We start from the raw sequence: 17,997 nt of genomic DNA on the forward strand, positions 1-17,997 counted from the left end.
CCAACACAATATTCGGGGGGGGGGGGGGGGTGTTTTTTAAACAAAGGGAAAGGGAAGTTCTGAACTTTATAAACACCTTTTTTTCCGCATCTTTTTTCTTTTACCTGTAAAAAGAGTCTAAAACAAATGTAGGAATTTTGTAAAACTCCAGGTCGCTTTACTTGTGTAAATATATATATATATATATATATTTTTAATCAGATGTATGAACAACAAAAAATATGATGTGCAATACCCCAACCCTCTTCCAGCGCCAACAACTCCTCCTTCCTTTCTAATGACTTTTCATTTGTATATCGTTAATGGATTTGCTGTTGTCTTCGGGTTTTTTTCCCTTTTTTGTGAGGTTAGACTCGCTTTTCAACAGAACTCTTACCGCAAAAGCTTTTTGTATCTGTAATATATTGTAAGTAAATATTTGTGTAATGGAGATATACTACTGTAAGTTTTGTACTGTACTGGCTGAAGGTCTGTTATAAATAAACATGAGTAATTTAATGCCCCAGGCCTCTTCCTGCTCAAACGTCATGACTTCTGGAGCCCAAAAATCTCCCCATCCTCAGGAACACCTCACAAACATGGCACAATCCTCCCAACCCACCGTGCCAGAGGGAAACGGTTTCCCCCGTCTGTAACAGGGATAATGAGGCACAGAGAGACTCTGGCTTGCCCAAGGCTGGCAGAGTCCCCAGCACAGTGTCTTAGTTACAAGACTAAAGCTGGCTGGAGAATGACGATTCCAGTTTGTGAGAAGTTCTGAGGGTTTAATTTTTTTTCATTTTGTGTTGGAGCGAAACCAAAACCTTTCAAAAGTCCCTCCCTCCCCCCCTTCCCCTGCTAAATGGAATTGTCTCAAAATACCCTTCTTTGGATCAAGACATTCGGGTTTTCAGTTCAGGGGTCTCTCTTTGGAAGTGACTGATGAGTGGACCTCAGAAGCCTTCCGATCAAAATGATCCAGCTCTGCAAATGTTTCAGCTTCGAAACAGCGTGTTTCCATGAGAAACCATTCCATGGACACTGTTCCAACCAGCTCCGCTAAGGACTTGTCCGCAGGGAAACTGACTAGTGGACGGAATTATTTGGGAATCATTGTTCTGCTCTGGTTCTGTTGGTCAGTTCCCCTGCATGACAAGCCCCGGGTTCAGACACTTCCCCGTGAGAGCAGAGAGGGAGCGCGTCTGCATGCGCATGTGTACGCACATTGGAACAGAACAGTTGCCAAGTTGAAAAGCAAAGAATCTTTTGTCACTTTTCTCATTGTGCCTTGGTTATTGTTACCCCAGCCTTGCTGCTTGCCAGCCTAAGAGCTGCACCATAATAGCTCACAGATAGGGAGATGTCATGACAAACAATTAATGTGTCTGCCTTGAATGGCACTCGAGTAACCTTGCTCACAGCCGTATTTCTATTTTGTTGTTGATTTGAGGCTGCCAGGGAAAGACGGGGGCTGTGTCTGTTACAGCTACAATTTAAAAGGGGGAAGGGGAGAGGACCCTCTTTGGGGGAGGAAGGAATTGAAACAGCTGAACCTGAGAGAGGCAACATGCTGGGGAAAGATGCCAGATTGATGGCCCTGGACGTGAGTCCCGATAACCGGTACAGCCTGATTCACAGCAGCTGATTCTGTTACTTCATTCCTGAAGAGGAAGGAGGTTTGTGGGAGAGAGCCCTATAACTCCCTTATGAGCTCCTGGTATTGTGGGGTCCTGCAGAGTCCTAACTGGCACACACTGTAAGTTACAGCAGCCTTGGGGCTGCTCTAACTAGTGCTCTACATCCCACTGATCCTTGTGGCCTCTGCGTATTCGAGAATAGCTGTAACTGCATTCTCCAACCATGCCCCAATCCACCCCCTCCGCTAGGAGCAGGGGCAGCTCCAGAACCTTTATGCCATCTCTCCACAAGCTGGAGGTCCTTTAAGGCAGGAGCAATTATTGGGGTGGTGGGCATTTCTGCCTAATTTAAGATCTCTTGACGCTGTCAGAGCATCTTAAAGGGGCTGGAGAGTAAATGAGAACAGGGCCTAATTGCTTTACCACTCAGTCCAACCCAGCCATGCAGGGCCATCTCTAGGGCGAAGAGGGAAATTTGGTCACCACGGCCTCATCAGTCTTCAGCCTCTCTTCTCAGGTTGCCAGCAGGGGTCCAACTGCAAGGGGTATATCTGTAATATGGACACCGGTTCACCGGGGCCTGGATATTCAGACTAGATCCCGCCAGTCCTCTCAGCTGGAGGGTCGCTGAGCCAGACTAGTGTGAATTCCATCCTCTTCCCTCCCCGCTCCATTCCACACCCGCGAAACAGGTCTCCATTCCCGGAGCGGCTCTGAATAGAGACCAGACCAGACCAGGGTGCGTCTCTGACCTCTGCTGAAAGCAGGGAGCTAGAATCGGAACAGGAGCCTCAGAGAGGAGGGAGGCTCTGGGAGATGAACCTCTCTCCCCGATGGAGTCCCCTGGGATTCCAGCTGAGGTCCTGGGAATGTCATTCTGTGTAGCTGAGCCAGAGGCAGGTGGTACCTGGAAAGGCCTCACCTCGCCTCCCCAGAGCGCTCTCCTTCGAGACGAGTTCCCGTGCTGTTACCAGAACCAATTCCACATTCTAGACTCCAAACTCATACAACCCCCTTGACGTGAATGGAACAACAGCGACTTCCTCCCCACTTCTGAATTCGGCTCCATCTCTGGAAGGTCACTCTGGGTCGGACACTGGCTTGGCCCTTGCGGGTGTGTCTATATTGCGGCTGGCCCTGCTCAACTGCCCCGGGCTCAGGCTGCGGGGCTAAAGTAGTGCAGTGTAGATATTCAGGCTTGGACTGTGAGTCCCCGCAACGGGGAAGGGTCTTGGCCTGGGCCCCAGCCCGAATGTCTACGTTGCCATATTTAGCCCTGGAGCCTGACCCCTGAGAGTCCCGGTCAATTGACCTGGTCTTTGAGACTCGGTGCCGTGGGTTTTTCATTGCAGTGTAGACGTGGAACCTGGCCTCCGCTCCCTGCTCTGTGTGTGTGATGGGGGCAGGTTATTTCCCCTCTCGGTACTCGTTTCTTCATTGCTACTTCCCAGGCCGCTTGTGAGGCCGGTACCCAGGAAGTTAATTCTGTCTGATGGGAGTGCTTGTAGCCGCCATTGTTCTAGGTGCTGTACAAACACCAGGACCTCCAGAGCTTACAGTCGAAAGAGACCAGAGGAATGGCGGCCCAGACAGCAGACGCGACCTGTGGAGTCAAACAGCAGGTCAGTCGCAGAGTGTCAGAGGCCAGGGTTTCTGATTTCTGCTCGAGTGCCCCATTCACTAGCCTGCAGTACAGTGAGGGTGTGTTGGAAACACAGAGAGAGGGGCTAACAGGGCTGTGCCAGAGCTCTTCCACTCAGTCTAATCACAGATGGTTCTTATCTAGCCATTAGCATCGGTATCGGTGTAGGCGCAGTGCCCGGCCATCTGTATTATTTATATTCCTGGAAGGCCTAGTCCCACACCGAGCCTCCATTGCGCTAGGCGCTGGACAAACACAACGAGAGTCCGATCCCTGGGAGCTCTCTGGGGCAATCGAAGTCTAAGACAAGAGCGACCAGCTGCAGACAGAGAGGTGGGAACACGAGGACACAATGAGACAGCACTGGGCAGTGGTCCTAGCACGCTGCTTTGTACACGTGCTGGAAAACGTATTAAAGCTGCCCCCCTCCTTCACCACGGTTTGGAGTAGCGTCGTTTAACTCTGAGTGGGAAATGCTACTTGGAGAGGGATTATTTTTTTAAAGGTTGCCCTCTGGGTAACTTACAGGCTTTTGCGGACAGCCTGTGATGTACGGTGAGAGCACAAGGGATTTCACTGAGGTGAGGGTCTGGGGCCTTTGGGATCTTCTCGTAGCAGCAGGAGGAAGCTTTGAGCTGCTGGGAGGGGGAAAGGGGTGAGACATGTTTATCCCCTGTGTGCTACCAGAGGTAGAAAAGTCAGAGCAGCCTTCCTGGGCAGATTAGGATCTCTGACCTTTTCAAGCAAGAGCCGCTGATGAGGGGCCAGACTTTGCACTGAGCTTTTTCAATGTGAAACCCAAGCCCATGAATAACCTGTGAGCGGTTCTGCCCGATGGAACGATAGCAAAAAGCGTTAGGGGGTTTTTGCCGCGGTGGGGGCGTTTGTCGGTGACGGAGGCCTCCGGCGCGGGAGCCGTTCCCCAGAGCAAGCACAGGGAGGTTTCGCTCTGTGTGCAGCTGGCGCAGGCCATGCCGGGGTCCGTTATTCTGCATCGCTGCACCCAAAGCTTCACCCCCGTGGAGGCCACTGAATGCAGGGGTGGGGGGAGGTGTCTTTTTCCTCCTGCTTTGGCGGCTACAGTAAACTCGTAACTTGATGATTCTGAGGCCTGAGCTTGTTTTTTGTTTCCTTATCGTCGCTGTGCTCTGGAAGGGCCAGGCCCGAGCGGCCGTGGTTAAAACGCTGGGGAGCCAGGACTCCTGGGTTCCTCCCTCAGGAGCAGGGCTGGGGGGATGGAGAGGGGACAAGTAGATGAGAGTGGGGGTGGGGTGGAAGGAGAGTGGGAGCAGGATTCCTGGGTTCTCTGCCGGGGGGGGAGGGGAGGGGGGCTGGGAGCCAGGACTCCTGGGTCCCCCCTAGACCCCCTTCCCGCCCACGGCTCAGAGCCAGGGCCATGTGGCCCGCACGGGGCCTATAGCTCCCAGCATGCAATGGGCCCTACTGGGCAAAGAGGACTACAGCTCCCAGCATGCATCGCCCCCACGGGCCTGCGGGCGGCCTGGGCCGAGGCTCCTCCGTGGTGCATGCCGGGAACGTAAGTTTATAACACGTGACGTATGATCCCTCCGCTCAGCGAGAAAAAAATAGTCCCCTCCCGAGTGCCGGAGAGCCGGGACCGGCTTCCTCCGCGCCCGCAGCCAGCCGGGGCCCTTGGTCCGCAGGGCGGAAGGGACGTGAGTCCGGAGGGGGGGGGTCTCGTGGCCTCCCCGGGCTCCCGCTCCCCTGGCGGAGGCACTTCCGGGACGGGCGGAGTACTATATAAACGTGCGGCGCGGCGGCCGGATCCTCTTTCGCCTCCTCTGTTCCAAGATGGTGAGTGGCGGCGGCGCGAGGCGGGGAGCCGGGCCGGGGGGGGCCCGTCCCAGCGACCCCTGCGCGGGGCCCTGGGAGCTGGGTGGGGGGCTGGTGCGTAGTCCCGGTTCTTCCCCCCCCTCCCCCGCACCGGGAGCGCCTCTGGCCCCCCCCCCATCCTCGCACCGGGAGCGCCTCTGACCCCCCCTTCTCCTTCTCCTCCCCCTACCCCCCCCGTACTGGGAGCGCCTCTGACCCCCCCTTCTCCTTCTCCTCCCCCTACCCCCCCCCGTACTGGGAGCGCCTCTGACCCCCCCTTCTCCTTCTCCTCCCCCTACCCCCCCCCCCGTACTGGGAGCGCCTCTGACCCCCCCCTTCTCCTTCTCCTCCCCCTACCCCCCCCCCGTACTGGGAGCGCCTCTGACCCCCCCTTCTCCTTCTCCTCCCCCTACCCCCCCCCGTACTGGGAGCGCCTCTGACCCCCCCTTCTCCTTCTCCTCCCCCTACCCCCCCCCCCGTACTGGGAGCGTCTCTGACCCCCCCTTCTCCTTCTCCTCCCCCTACCCCCCCCCCCGTACTGGGAGCGCCTCTGACCCCCCCTTCTCCTTCTCCTCCCCCTACCCCCCCCCCGTACTGGGAGCGCCTCTGACCCCCCCCTTCTCCTTCTCCTCCCCCTACCCCCCCCCCCGTACTGGGAGCGCCTCTGACCCCCCCTTCTCCTACCCCCCCCCCACCGGGAGCGCCTCTGACCCCCCCTTCTCCTTCTCCTCCCCCTACCCCCCCCCCGTACTGGGAGCGCCTCTGACCCCTCCTTCTCCTCCCCCTACCCCCCCCCCGTACTGGGAGCGCCTCTGACCCCTCCTTCTCCTCCCCCTACCCCCCCCCCCGTACTGGGAGCGCCTCTGACCCCCCTTCTCCTTCTCCTCCCCCTACCCCCCCCCGTACTGGGAGCGCCTCTGACCCCCCCTTCTCCTTCTCCTCCCCCTACCCCCCCCCCCGTACTGGGAGCGTCTCTGACCCCCCCTTCTTCTTCTCCTCCCCCCCCGTACTGGGAGCGTCTCTGACCCCCCCTCCATCCTCGCACCGGGAGCCCCTCTGACCCCCCCTTCTCCCCCCCCCGGCAGACCAAGAAGAGGCGGAACAACGGGCGCGCCAAGAAGGGCCGTGGGCACGTCCAGCCCATCCGCTGCACCAACTGTGCCCGCTGCGTGCCCAAGGACAAGGCCATCAAGAAGTTCGTCATCCGGAACATCGTGGAGGCCGCCGCGGTCCGGGACATCTCCGAAGCCAGCGTCTTCGACTGTGAGCCCCGGGGGGGGGGGGGGCGGTGCAGGGCCAGGGGGTGTCGGGGCCCGTCACCAGCCTTGTCTCGCACAAGCGAGAGGAGGGGACGGTCCAGTAGTTCGGGCACCAGCATGAGACCTGGGTGCCACTTCCTCAGTTTGCTTATCTGTACAATGGGGACAGTAGCCGCGCCCTGCGTCCCGGGGTGGTTGGGATCAAGGTGGTGAGGTGCTCGCACACTGCAGGGATGCAGGCCGGATGAATGCCATAGGGCGTGGGTGGAGAAGCGTTGTACCTCTTAACTCTGCCAAGCATTAAGTGGCAGTGAAGATTTGCCTGAAGGGGCGTGATCTGCTCCCCACCAGATGCTGCCGTGTCTCCCGGCTGATTTCGGCCCATGGCTGGTGCTACGCGCTGAGCTGGCGGAGCAGTGAAGTGCTCTGCATAGGAATGAGACTCTGCCTTTGGGCGCGGGTCCCGGAGCACTTGGTTGCCCGTCGGGGTGGGTTACGTGGTCTCCTCCTGTTATGCTGGGGAGGAGGTGGAGACGGAGCTAAACGTGTTCGCCAAAGGCAGCAAGGTGGGCAGCCAAGCTGGGTGTAGAACCCAGGTGTCCTGGCTGCTTGCTCTAACCATTAGGCCCCACTGCAGCAAAATGGTGTCTGGAGTTTCAGGTGGGGCTTCTGGTCCCAACAGGCTCCCATTGGGGTGGAAGTCCCGGACCTGGAGCCATCAGTAGGTCCAGCATTCCTGCCAAAACCCAGTTGCAGGGAAGCAGCAGGAATGTGACCTGTTTGTGCACCTGGGAGCAGACTGGCAGCGTTACCTTGACTAAGGAGCTGAGCCCACCCTAGCCGCGTGTCCCATCATGCAGCGCTCCGGCCTTGCTGTGAGCGTGGCTCTCCTGTGTGTAAGCCCTGGCTCAGCAGTGGGCTCTCCGGCACCCTAGCTCGCAGTTAGCCTCTCCTGGGGCTGGGGCGACACTAACCAATCCCTCCGCAACTGGAGCGGGACTGGGGAAGCTGCGGCCTCAGACTCCTGATTTACGCCTCTCCCATCTCTCCCCAGCGTACGTGCTGCCCAAGCTGTATGTGAAGCTGCATTACTGCGTCAGCTGCGCCATCCACAGCAAGGTGGTGAGGAACCGTTCCCGGGAGGCCCGGAAGGACCGTACCCCTCCACCCAGGTTCAGGCCGGCGGTATGTATTGTGCACAAATCCCTCCCGCCTGGCAGGCCAAGGGCAGGTGCCTCAGAGCTCATTGCACACGCTGGGAGCTCTTTGCATCCCTCTATTCCTCCCCCTGTGGCTCAGGGACTCCTGCCAACCCCCCGCAAATGCTTCTCTGCCGGAGATTGTGGCACCTCCCACACCAGAGTCCCCCCTTCCCCCTCCATGCCAGTGGCTCGGTGTCCACCCCCATTGCTCTGTACAGCAGATCCTGATGTCGGCATGGCAGTGTTCCAGTACTGACCTGATCAGAGTTGCCCAGTGAGGCACCCCAGCACAGAGCTAGCATGCCGTGACGAGCTGGAATTGACTCGCACCTGGGGTCTGAGATTCTCTGTGGAATAGTCTCTTCAGAGGAGAAGCCCCCCTGTGCTTGGGACGCTAGTGAATGTGTGGTGAGGGGAGGTGGGTGGGTGAGCTGGGACCAAAGGGATTGGTCCATGTGGGTAAAGGGGATAGGTCGTTATCACGAGTGACACGTCCTGGAGGGATATTAAACCACTTGCATGTTTGCCCACTGCTGGGTTCTTCCACCTTCCTCTGGAGCATTTGGTTTTGGCCACTGTCAGAGACAGGATGGTGAGGTAGATGGATCTTGGGTCTGATCCAGTCTGGCGGTTCCTCTGAGCTGATGGGCCTTTCCCTGCCTGGATGTGTCCTAACGTTTTCCTTGCTCTTCCCCTCTAGGGCGCTGCTCCAAGACCTCCCCCCAAGCCCATGTAAGGAGATGGTGCTGGAAATGTGCACCTTGAGTCATTGCCTCAATAAATGACTTTACATCTGGTCTGTGTGTGCGATTCTGTGTGTGGGGAGGGGGGCTGCACCGGGTCCTTGCACTGGCCGGGGGGCTTGTGGGCAGGACAGTGACTCTTACTCTGGAACGAGTGGGTGAGGATTAGATGCTCTCTGGGGTGGCCAGGCTCCCTATGTTGACTGAGGGGGGCAGGATTTTGGCTTTACAGACAGATCCCAGCTCACAGGCTGGGATGGGGGGCTGCCAGAAGATGCCATGGGAGGGGCCTCTTGGTTGCCAGCAAAGGATCCCAATAACGGGCCGTGGCTTTGCAAATGGAGCTCTGGGGTCTCTGTGCTGGGGTTATGGCAAGGGGTTGACAGGAGCCCACAGCGTAAAATGAAACCTTAGGCCGGACGTTGTTGCATGGAAGGCTGAAGGCCCGTCAGTACTGCGGGGAGGGGAAGGGAATATTTTGGACTGTGGCCGTTACCTGCTATTGTGGTAGGACTTTGGGGGGTGTCAGTGCTGCCAAGAGCTCCATAAAATCAACATCGTCCAAAAATGCAGGAAACAGAAAAACAGTGAAGCTGAACATGTGAGTGAAGAAGCCGATCCTGTCCCTTAGCTGCTTGCAGATCCAATGCAGGGAGCGTCTCCTACCCCATCTCATTCCTCCCCTGGGCTGTTTGTGGGCAGCCAGCAGGGGGCGGGATAGGCAATTCCTCCAGCTTGGCACTTCCCGCCCTGCGTGGAGAGGGGCTCACCGTCTAGCATGCATCAGGCGTGAGTACTGTCGGCTTCTCTGGCCTTGGCAGGGCCCTGAGCTGATGCTAGGTTGGTGGGGGAGGTTGCACTGATCGGGTTCAAGAGGCGCGAGGCATCCTGGGCAGGCCCCTGTTCTGCAAGTCTCTGTTCGCCCCCTGCCCAAGGCTGAGAGGAGCTCCCTTAACTCTGCCTGACGGCAGCCAGGCCCATGGCTGGTGCCCTACTGCTCCTACCTGCCTGGCCCCATAGCCGTATGAGAGCCGGGTCCAGGCTTCGGTGGGGGGTGAAACGCTGGGTGCGTGAAGAACTTGGTGGGGTATGGGAGGGACAGGCGCATACAGACTCCTAGGCTCCAGTTCATCCTTGTTTTGGGGGCTCCTTTGCACCAGCCCTGGGGGTGAAGATGTTGCTTATGCCCCCTGCTAGCTGGGTCCCGGGAGGGAACCCCAGGTTTGGGTGAGAAGATAATGAAGTGAAATCCTAGTGAGCTGTGGCCTTAGCACCAGCCCCAAGAGAGGCATTCCCAGAAATGGCCATGGGGGGGCACCGCAGGGCAGGAACAGGTGTAGGCTTGGCCTGTGCCCACACCCTTCCCCTTCCTGCTCTGCAGGTTTGGGGCTCTGATTCTGCCCAGTCCCATCTGCAAGAGGCTCCGGCAGATGTGGGAAAGGTCTGGCCAAGGGGAGCAGCCCTGGAGGCCTGAAAGGGAGGAATAGAAAAGACTTGGGCCTGTCCAGTGCAGCCGTAAGAGGAGACAGGAGCAGACAATAGCAGAGGGGGGCTGTGGGGGCGCCTTCGTTCACCCTCTCTCGTAACCTGACAGCAAATGGTGACTGTTGCCACACAGCGTGTGACTGGCCTGTGGAACTCTCTGCCACAAGAACTCACTGCGGCCGAGAGTTCAGCGGGCACCAAAGACTCTGACTAAAGGTGATTAAAGTAGGCTAAAAATAACCTGGCCAGAGCCCAGAAGAGGGCTGCCCAGTAGCTCACGTGAAATTAACAGGTTGGTCGGAGCCCAGTTATTTATTTGTTAGGTGCATAATGGTAACAGCTTGGTGCCCTAGTCAGGGATCCCCCCGTGTTCGGTGCTGTCCGTTACTGATTAGTGTATTGCCCTAGCACAGAGCAGCCACAGACTAGCACCCTGCTGGGTTGGGTGGTGTGTATTAATTATTAGGTGTATTACGGCCACCCCGAGGCTCCCCCCAGCCACAGGCCGGGGCTCTGCTGTGCTGGGTGCTGTAGGTTATTTATTAGGTGCATTACGGTAGTGCCCAGCAGCCCAGTCATGGCCCAGGCCCCCCTCGGTGACACTGAACACAAAGACGGGCCCTGCCCCCCGCCCCCAAGAGCTCCCAGAGGGTGCTCCCAGCCGCCCCCTCCCCCCGTGTCACGGCTGAGGCATGCTGGCAGCGGGGCGGGAGGGGGGGTTGCCAGAATTGCTCTGCCTGGCTGGCTCCATTCCCACCGGGGGGCCAATGGTTACTGACGATTGCAGTGCGGCGGGCGCCCACCTGGCATGTGTCAGCTCCCCTCCCGCCTCCGTCGCTGAGCTCGTTTCCTCCCAGCCCCCTGCCTGACTGCGCCCATTGTTCCCCCCACCCACTCCTGAACCCATAGCGGGCCCCCCCCGGCCTGCTTGGCCCTGCCTTGCCATCTGCGGTGCCCGGGCTCCGGGAGGTTGCGCCGGCTTTTCCCGCGCCAGCTTCGGCTTGGCCAAGTGACCAGGGACTGGCGCAGAGCAGAGCCTGGGGGCGGTGCGTGCCAACAGTGGAAACGAAGCGCAGGTGGGAAGCCAGGCCTGGGGAGGAGAGGAGACGCTGGCAAGGGGGGGCAGGGGCGAGAGGGGGGTGTGGGCTAGCATCTGGTGTTCCTGAGTTTGAATCCTGAGGCTGCCTTGCGGTGCCCATGGCCGCCCTCTGTGTCTTCCTCCCCAGGCCAAAGGGGCAGATGGTTATTTCCCGGCTTGGACGCCAGGTTTAATTTCCTCCCTCTGCCAAGATGGGGCCAGGCCCTCGGAGGTGTTCAGGGGAATTCAGTGTGCGGCAGGCCCCAAACCCCCTGGAGGAGCTGAGAGAGACAAGGCGGGCGAGGGAGCCTCCGCTTGGACCAACATCCCTTGGTGAGAGGGTCAAGCGTCGGTGCCAGGCGCTTCTGCAGGGCACAAGAGCCAGCACCTCCCCCAGCCTGTCTCTTTGCTCTCCTGGGACTGGCCTGCCCCCAGCCCCGCTGGGCCTGGCACTCGCTCTGCAGCCGGGGCCAGCTTTACCCCACGATGCCAGGCCCCAGTGCCCCAGCCAGAGCTCCAGGGTCTGTTCCAGGGGCCGGTGGGCGAGCTGCAGGGGGGCAGACTGGGGGTCCCGTGAGCTTCTCCTGCCTGTGCCTGTCTGGGCTAGGGGTACTGCAAGGTCCCTGGGGCAGAGACCCGCTGGGCAGTGCCTGGCCCAGTGGGGCCCTGCCCGGGTGCTGGGACAGCCAACCATCAGGGAATGGCCCAGTCCTGGGGGCAACAATGGGCTCGCCGGGGGCGGGGGGCTCAGACCCGCAGCCCGAGCTGTGCCCCAACCTCAGCTGGGCCGTCTCTGATTGGCTGCCAGCCCCAGCCAATGGGCGGCCGGCGGAGCTACTCCTGAATGAAGTGTGTTGTGGAGTGACTCCGGGAGCGGCGGGTGTCCCGGACGCGGATCAAAGCGGCTGCCCCGGCGGGCGACCCGGGAGCTGGGCGGCCGAAGCGGATCCACCAGCCGGGGGCCCTGCCCGGCTCCAGCGGGGAGCAGGTGGCCCGAGCCAGCATGTCCTAGCCCGCCCGGCGCAATGCGGAGCGGCCGCCCCCCGGGACGTTTCCTGGGGCTCCTTCTCCTGCTCTGCCGCCCGGAGCTCGCCGCCCCCCAGGCAGGTAAGTAAAGGCACGAGCGAGCCCCGGCGGACCCGAGCCGGAGTCTGCTGAGCGCCCGGGGGGGGGGTTGTTTGCACCCTGGGGGGTCACTGGCTCTGTCGGGGGATGGTTTCGGATTGAGGCGCCCCTGAACCTGCTCTGCGTCCCCCCGCTGGGTTGTTTGCCCGGGCTGGGGAGCGGAGGCAGGTGGGTCTTAAAGCCACAGGGTGGGCGGGGGGGGGGGAGCTCCCCAGCGGTTGGATCCACCTCAGAGGTTACGGGGGGAGGGGCGCTGGAGTTCTCCCCCTTGGTAAACTGAGGTTCCTGTCGGCAAGTGCTTTGCAGAGGTCAGGGGCTGGAGGTTGCAGCCTAGTGGGTCAGGGAGCCCCGGGAGGGGGGGACCTGCTGGGCCTTGCTCCCCCCCGGGGCTGGTGATCAGCCGGCTCGGGGCCCCCCCAGAGTCACTAGCCGCCTTTGCACGGTTCTAGCCCCTACCCCTGCCTTGGCCTCTGCCCATTGCAGGGTCAGGGCCCAGACTCTCCAAAGCATTCAGGTACCTCATCCCATGGGAGTTAGGCGCGTAAATCCCCGGGCGGGGCTGGGGCAGTCCCCTTCGGCTGTTTGCGGCTTTGGAAGAGACTTGTCGCCCTTTGGCTTGGGACTCTCCACCCTCTGCTGCTCCAGGGGCTCTTGGTCGTTCTGCAAGGCGTTGGTTTGTCTGAAGCGTGGCAAGGCAGCGGACGTGTCTGGGGGCGAGCCGACAGTCATGCCCGTGCGGGCAGGGCCCCGTCTCAGGATCAGGGCCCAGAGGATTCCCCCCCCCCAGCGACAAAGGCTCCAGCGTCCATGGGTTTTACCAGGAGAAATAAACGAGAAATCGGCCCGGGGCAGGAAAGCAAATGGTGCAGGGTTTCCTGTCTCAAAATGTCGCGGGGGAATGCGTCTGGGTGGCGGGAAGCGAGATGCCTGAGGATAAGGCCGGGCAGAGAGGGCCAAGAGCAGGACTCCGGTATCTTGCGTTACAAGTTCTAGGCCTCTCTGCGGGGCCTCGTCTCCTGAGCACACTTGACTAACAGGCTTTGGCAAGTTCAGGAACTTGGAATTGAAGGTGTTAGTCCAACGGCCGGGGTTTCCTGGAGCCGGGCCAGCCCGTCCGCTCCCTGGGCACCTGTTGTGTTTGTTTGGTGGGTGTGGGGCGGGAAAGCCACTCGCTTTCTCGATTGGGCCCTTTGAAACCATTCCTTGGGCTGGGCCTGGTGAAAACAGGGACAAAACAAATGGAGCCATGAACGGGTCTCGGGTGCAAGAAAAGGGGGTTTATTCCCAGCTGTGCAGCCGGCTGCCCGGGGCGTAAGGCCGGAAGGGATGCCACGGGCTCTTTTCAGCCGTCGCTCTCGCAGCACTTTGAAATCTTGAATGTGGTGAGCCGCGCATCAGGGTCCCCATCTCGCCAGACTCCTGACGAGCACCGGCCATGAGGCGTCGCCCCCACACGCCTGCGCTCAACCCAGTGACTTTAAGCACCGACCGTCCTCATGCCGTTGTACGCCTCGGCCAGAAAACAGGAGAAACCCAGGGGCCACCAGTGCCTGAAACCCTGCTATGGAGGGGGATTGATTGGGTGGGCAAATCACTCCCCCATTCTCCGTGCCTCAGTTTCCCCACATGATGGGGAAGGAGCACTGATTCCTCTCTTGCGGGGCTGATTACTTTGTGTTTAAGTGGATCCAGATCCTCAGCTGGAGACACCAGGACAAAATATTTTGGGGATTATTAGAATTGTTCTCATCAGCACTGCCTGTTAATGACCCCCGCGGGGGTGCCGGCTTGGGCTCTGTGCTGGCTGCTTGGAACCAGTTTGGGGGGACATTAGCAGCCCCTGCAGTTGGTTCCCTGTTTATCAAGGCTGGAGGGAAAAGAAGCAGATAACTAAGGAAGAGCCCCTGGGTGGGATTCCCTGCCCTGTGCCATGCAGCGCACTTGGTCCAAATGGTCCCTGTTTAAACTCTGCCGGCCTGGTTCTGATCTCGCCTGGTCCAGAGCCACTCTACTGTGTGCCTCTCAATTTACACCGAGGCATCAGGGTGAAGAAGACGCCTCCCTCGCTGCGCAGCGCCCCAGCCTTGCTCTGCGCCCACAGCAGATTTGCATGCCCAAGGTTGGCTGGATTGTTCTGAACTGAATCACTTCTGCAGAAGCTCCCGTGACTGGTTTTTAGTGCTTGCAGATCGTGCAGGTCTCAGCGCAATCCAGGGGAGGGGAGCGGTGCAAAGCAACCTGAAAACAACCGTGCACCCAAGGGGTGTTATCGCAGGGGCTGGGCTGCCCAGGCGGGGGAAGGGGAGCGTCTCCAAATTGGGGGTGGTGGTGAAAGCAACACTTCACTTCATGATGTAACCTCCGGAGAGCCGGCTTGCTTTTCCTATGAGCCTGTGGCTGAGTCATCACACAGCCAAGGTGGTTGCAATCAGGGCTTCTGGTTTCCACAGCCAGCTCTGGGTGGGGCATGGGGCCTAGTGATTAGAGCTGGAAGTCAGGACTCCTGGGTTCTACTCCCAGGTCTGGCTGTCGCTTTAGGCAAGTCAGTGCCTCTCTCTGCCTCAGTTTACCCCATGCATAAGCAGGGGCTAATGCTTCAGTGGAAGGACCTATGAGGAAGTGCTCTCCAGGAGGGGATCTGAAATTGTACTGGGGAACATAACCCGAGCGAACCGTCGGGGGCTGGGACCCAGGAGTCCTGGAGGAACTCGGGAAGATGAGGCCAGCGCACGGTGGCGGCTCTTTACAAGGGATTCTCCTGAGCACTCAGTGACAGTGTCAAGGTTATTTGTGTTTTCTGGATTTGCGGAGACCTTTGCTCTTGTTTTGTAACCAATCTGCTGTAGGTGCGTTCCCGGGCTATCCTTTGGGCCGGGTTTTTCCTAGCTCCTTGGGAAGTCTGGCCTTTCCTGTGGCTTGGTGCAACTTGCGCGTGCAAACGGGCCAGAGCGTGTCTGTCACCCCCAAGTGTGAGCGCTGCTTGTGAAAAGACAAGCTTGAGAATCTGATTCCTCAGCAATTGGCTCCTGCAATTTTGTGACAAACAGACGCTGCTGGTTCCCTTGCTTCTTCCTGGCCCTTGGGCTGGGCTGATTTGTCATGTCCCTCTAGTGTTGGGTCTGCTCTCTACTCACTGGGGCGGGGCGGGGAGGGGAGGCCGGCCTGCCCTGGTGGGGGATGGGACTGGATGCTGAAATAGACCGTTTCCATCTCTAACACCTAGCACTCAACCCACTTGCGAGGACATTTTTTCCACTCAGCACTTCCCCCACGGCCGCTGTGCAAGGAAACCACCCCAAGGCCCTTGCTTTCCCTGCGATCCCAAGTTCCTCCCTCCGACGTTCCCCACCTGCCCCATTCTTGCCAAGATGCTGGATCCTGACGCCAGGAGGGGCCGAGAGGCACCAGACCCTCGTCAGTGTCACTCTCCTCGCAGCTCAGAGGAGGGGGCTGCGTTTGGGGGTGGGGGATGTCCGGGCACAGAGGCACCTGTGCTCCCAGTCACAGCTGGCTGCTCTAATTTTAGGCCTCCCAGCCTTGACAGTGTCCCTTTAAAAATGCCTTTGGAGCTTGGCTCTTGCCGCATTCCTCAGGCTCTTGCAGCCCCTTGCTTTATTTTGGGACCGAGCCGGGGAGCTGCCGGAGCAGTGGCCATGGATGACGTGAGGACGGGCTGTTTCCTAGAGCTGCTCCAAGCACATCACGGATGGAATAAGTGGCATGACCGAGCTGGAAACGGAGAGGAAAGATGGTCCATGGTTAAAGTGCCGGGCTGTGACTCCGGAGACTTGGAACATGAGAACGGCCAGACTGGGTCAGACCAAAGGTCCATCTAGCCCAGTGTCCTGTCTGCCAGCAGTGGCCAGTGCCAGGGGCCCCAGAGGGAATGAACAGAACAGGGACTCCTCAAGTGATCCATCCCCATTCCCAGCTTCTGGCAAACAGAGGCTAGGGTCACGATCCCTGCCCATCCTGGCTAATAGCCATTGAACTTATCTAGTTCTTTTTTGAACCCTGTTATGGTCTTGGACTTCACAACATCCTCTGGCAAGGAGTTTACAGCTTGACTGTGCGTTGTGTGAAGAAATACTTCCTTGTGTTTGTTTTAAACCTGCTGCCTGTTAATTTCATTGGGTGACCCCTAGTTCTTGTGTTACGAGAAGGAGTAAATAACACTTCCTTATTGACTTTCTCCACGCTCGTCGTGATTTTATAGCCCTCTATCCTATCTCTCCTTAGTCATCTCTTTTCCAAGCTGAAAAGTCCCAGTCTTATTAATCTCTCCTCATACGGCAGCCGTTCCACACCCCTTTTGTTGCCCTTTTCTGAACCTTTTCCAATTCCAATATATCTCTTTTGAGATGGGGCGACCACATCTGCATGCAGTATTCAGGGTGTGGGCATCCCATGGATTTACAGAGAGGCAATAGGCTATTTCCTGTCTTATTATCTGTCCCTTTCCGAATGATTCCCAGCGTTCTGTTCGCTTTTCTGGCGGCCGCTGCGCACGGAGTGGATGTTTTCAGAGAACTCTCCACACTGATGCCAAGATCTCCTCCTTGAGTGGTGACAGCTAATTTAGACCCCATCATTGTATAGGTAGAGCTGGGATGATGTTTTCCAATGTTCATTACTTTGCATTTATCAACATTGAATTTCATCTGCCATTTTGTGGCCCCATCACCCAGTTCTGAGAGATCCCTTTGTAGCTCTTCACAGTCTGCCTGGGATGTAACTATCTTGAGTAGGTTTGTATCATCTACAAATTTTGCCACCTCACTGTTTACCCCTTTTTCTAGATCGTTTATGAATATGTTGAATTGGCCTGGGCCCAGTGCAGACCCCTGGGGGACACCACTATTTACCTCTCTCCATTCTGAAAACGACCATTTATTCCTACCCTTTGTTTCCTATCTTTTAACCAAGTGGTTCTCAAAGCCGGTCCACCGCTTGTTCAGGGAAAGCCCCTGGCGGGCCGAACCGGTTTGATTACCTGCTGCGTCCGCAGGTTCGGCGGATCGTGGCTCCCACTGGCCGCGGTGCGCTGCTCCAGGCCAATGAGGGCTGCGGGAAGGGCAGTCAACTCGTCCCTTGGCCCACGCCGCTTCCTGCAGCCCCCATTGGCCCGGAGCAGCGAACCGTGGCCAGTGGGAGCCGCGATCGGCCGAACCTGCGGACGCGGCAGGTAGACAAACCGGTCCGGCGCGCCAGGGGCTTTCCCTGAACAAGCAGCAGACTGACTTTGAGAACCACTGTTTTAACCAGTTACTGATCCATGAGAGAACCTTCCCTCTTATCCCACGACTGCTCACTCTTCTTAAGAGCCTTTGGTGAGGGCCCTGGTCAAAGGCTTTCTGAAAATCTAAACACACTACATCCACTGGATCCCCCTTGTCCACATGCTTGTTGGCCCCCGCAAAGAATTCTAGTAGATTGGTGAGGCATGATTTCCCTTGACAAAAACCATGTTGACTCTTCCCCATTTCCAGCGGGCACAGTCTCCGTATGGACCCAGGGCCAGTCCCTCCAGCTCTCTGCCCAGTGTCTGTCCAGGGCCCAGCACCATGGGGCCTCTGGGGGCTCTGACTGTCCGGGCGGTGTCTGTACAGTTACAGAACAGCGGCCATGGCTGATTGCATAGTGGGGTGGATCTGCTGCAGGGCAGGGTTGTTCTCCGTAGCACCGTGGGGTTAATACTCTTCGGGCTCTGCCGTTAACCGTCCCAAGCAGTTGGTCTCCTGGCACCTGGCAAGTTCCCTGGCTTTCCTTATGCCACCTTGAGTTCCTTCGTGGGTCCTTTATGACTCAACCCCTCCAGTCTCGCCTTTCAGCTCAGAGGCAGAGTCCAAAAGCTCTCCTGGAAGGAAGTGAACGCCCAGCCGTTGTTTTGAAGCCCAGCAAGGAAAACAGCAAGACAGGTGGCCAGAGAGGTGACTAATTGCAGGGCAAACACCCGGGCTCCGTGTGGGTTCTCTCCCCGCGGATCCTCTCCAGGTGGATTTCAAAGGTGGCTA

The 17,997-nt window shown here is 58.5% G+C and overlaps 2 protein-coding genes across 2 annotated transcripts in view; both read left to right on the plus strand.

The window, feature by feature from the left end:
• The first annotated feature begins 4,977 nt into the window (after nucleotides 1-4,977).
• On the plus strand, nucleotides 4,978-8,349 carry RPS26 (ribosomal protein S26). Its single transcript, XM_074935193.1, has 4 exons — nucleotides 4,978-5,073; nucleotides 6,177-6,354; nucleotides 7,405-7,535; nucleotides 8,253-8,349. Exons 1-4 carry the CDS (start codon nucleotides 5,071-5,073, stop codon nucleotides 8,286-8,288), a joined length of 348 nt encoding a protein of 115 aa, XP_074791294.1. The 5' UTR covers nucleotides 4,978-5,070; the 3' UTR covers nucleotides 8,289-8,349.
• A 3,357-nt stretch (nucleotides 8,350-11,706) lies between these two features.
• ERBB3 (erb-b2 receptor tyrosine kinase 3) overlaps nucleotides 11,707-17,997 on the plus strand; it is a 37,433-nt gene continuing 31,142 nt past the window's right edge. The window contains exon 1 of the mRNA XM_074935229.1: nucleotides 11,707-11,965. Within this exon, the coding sequence (XP_074791330.1) occupies nucleotides 11,884-11,965 (82 nt within the window). The 5' untranslated portion in view covers nucleotides 11,707-11,883. The remainder of the gene's footprint in view (nucleotides 11,966-17,997) is intronic.

Source organism: Natator depressus, chromosome 20, assembly GCF_965152275.1.
Source record: "Natator depressus isolate rNatDep1 chromosome 20, rNatDep2.hap1, whole genome shotgun sequence".
NCBI classification, from domain to species: Eukaryota; Metazoa; Chordata; order Testudines; family Cheloniidae; genus Natator; species Natator depressus.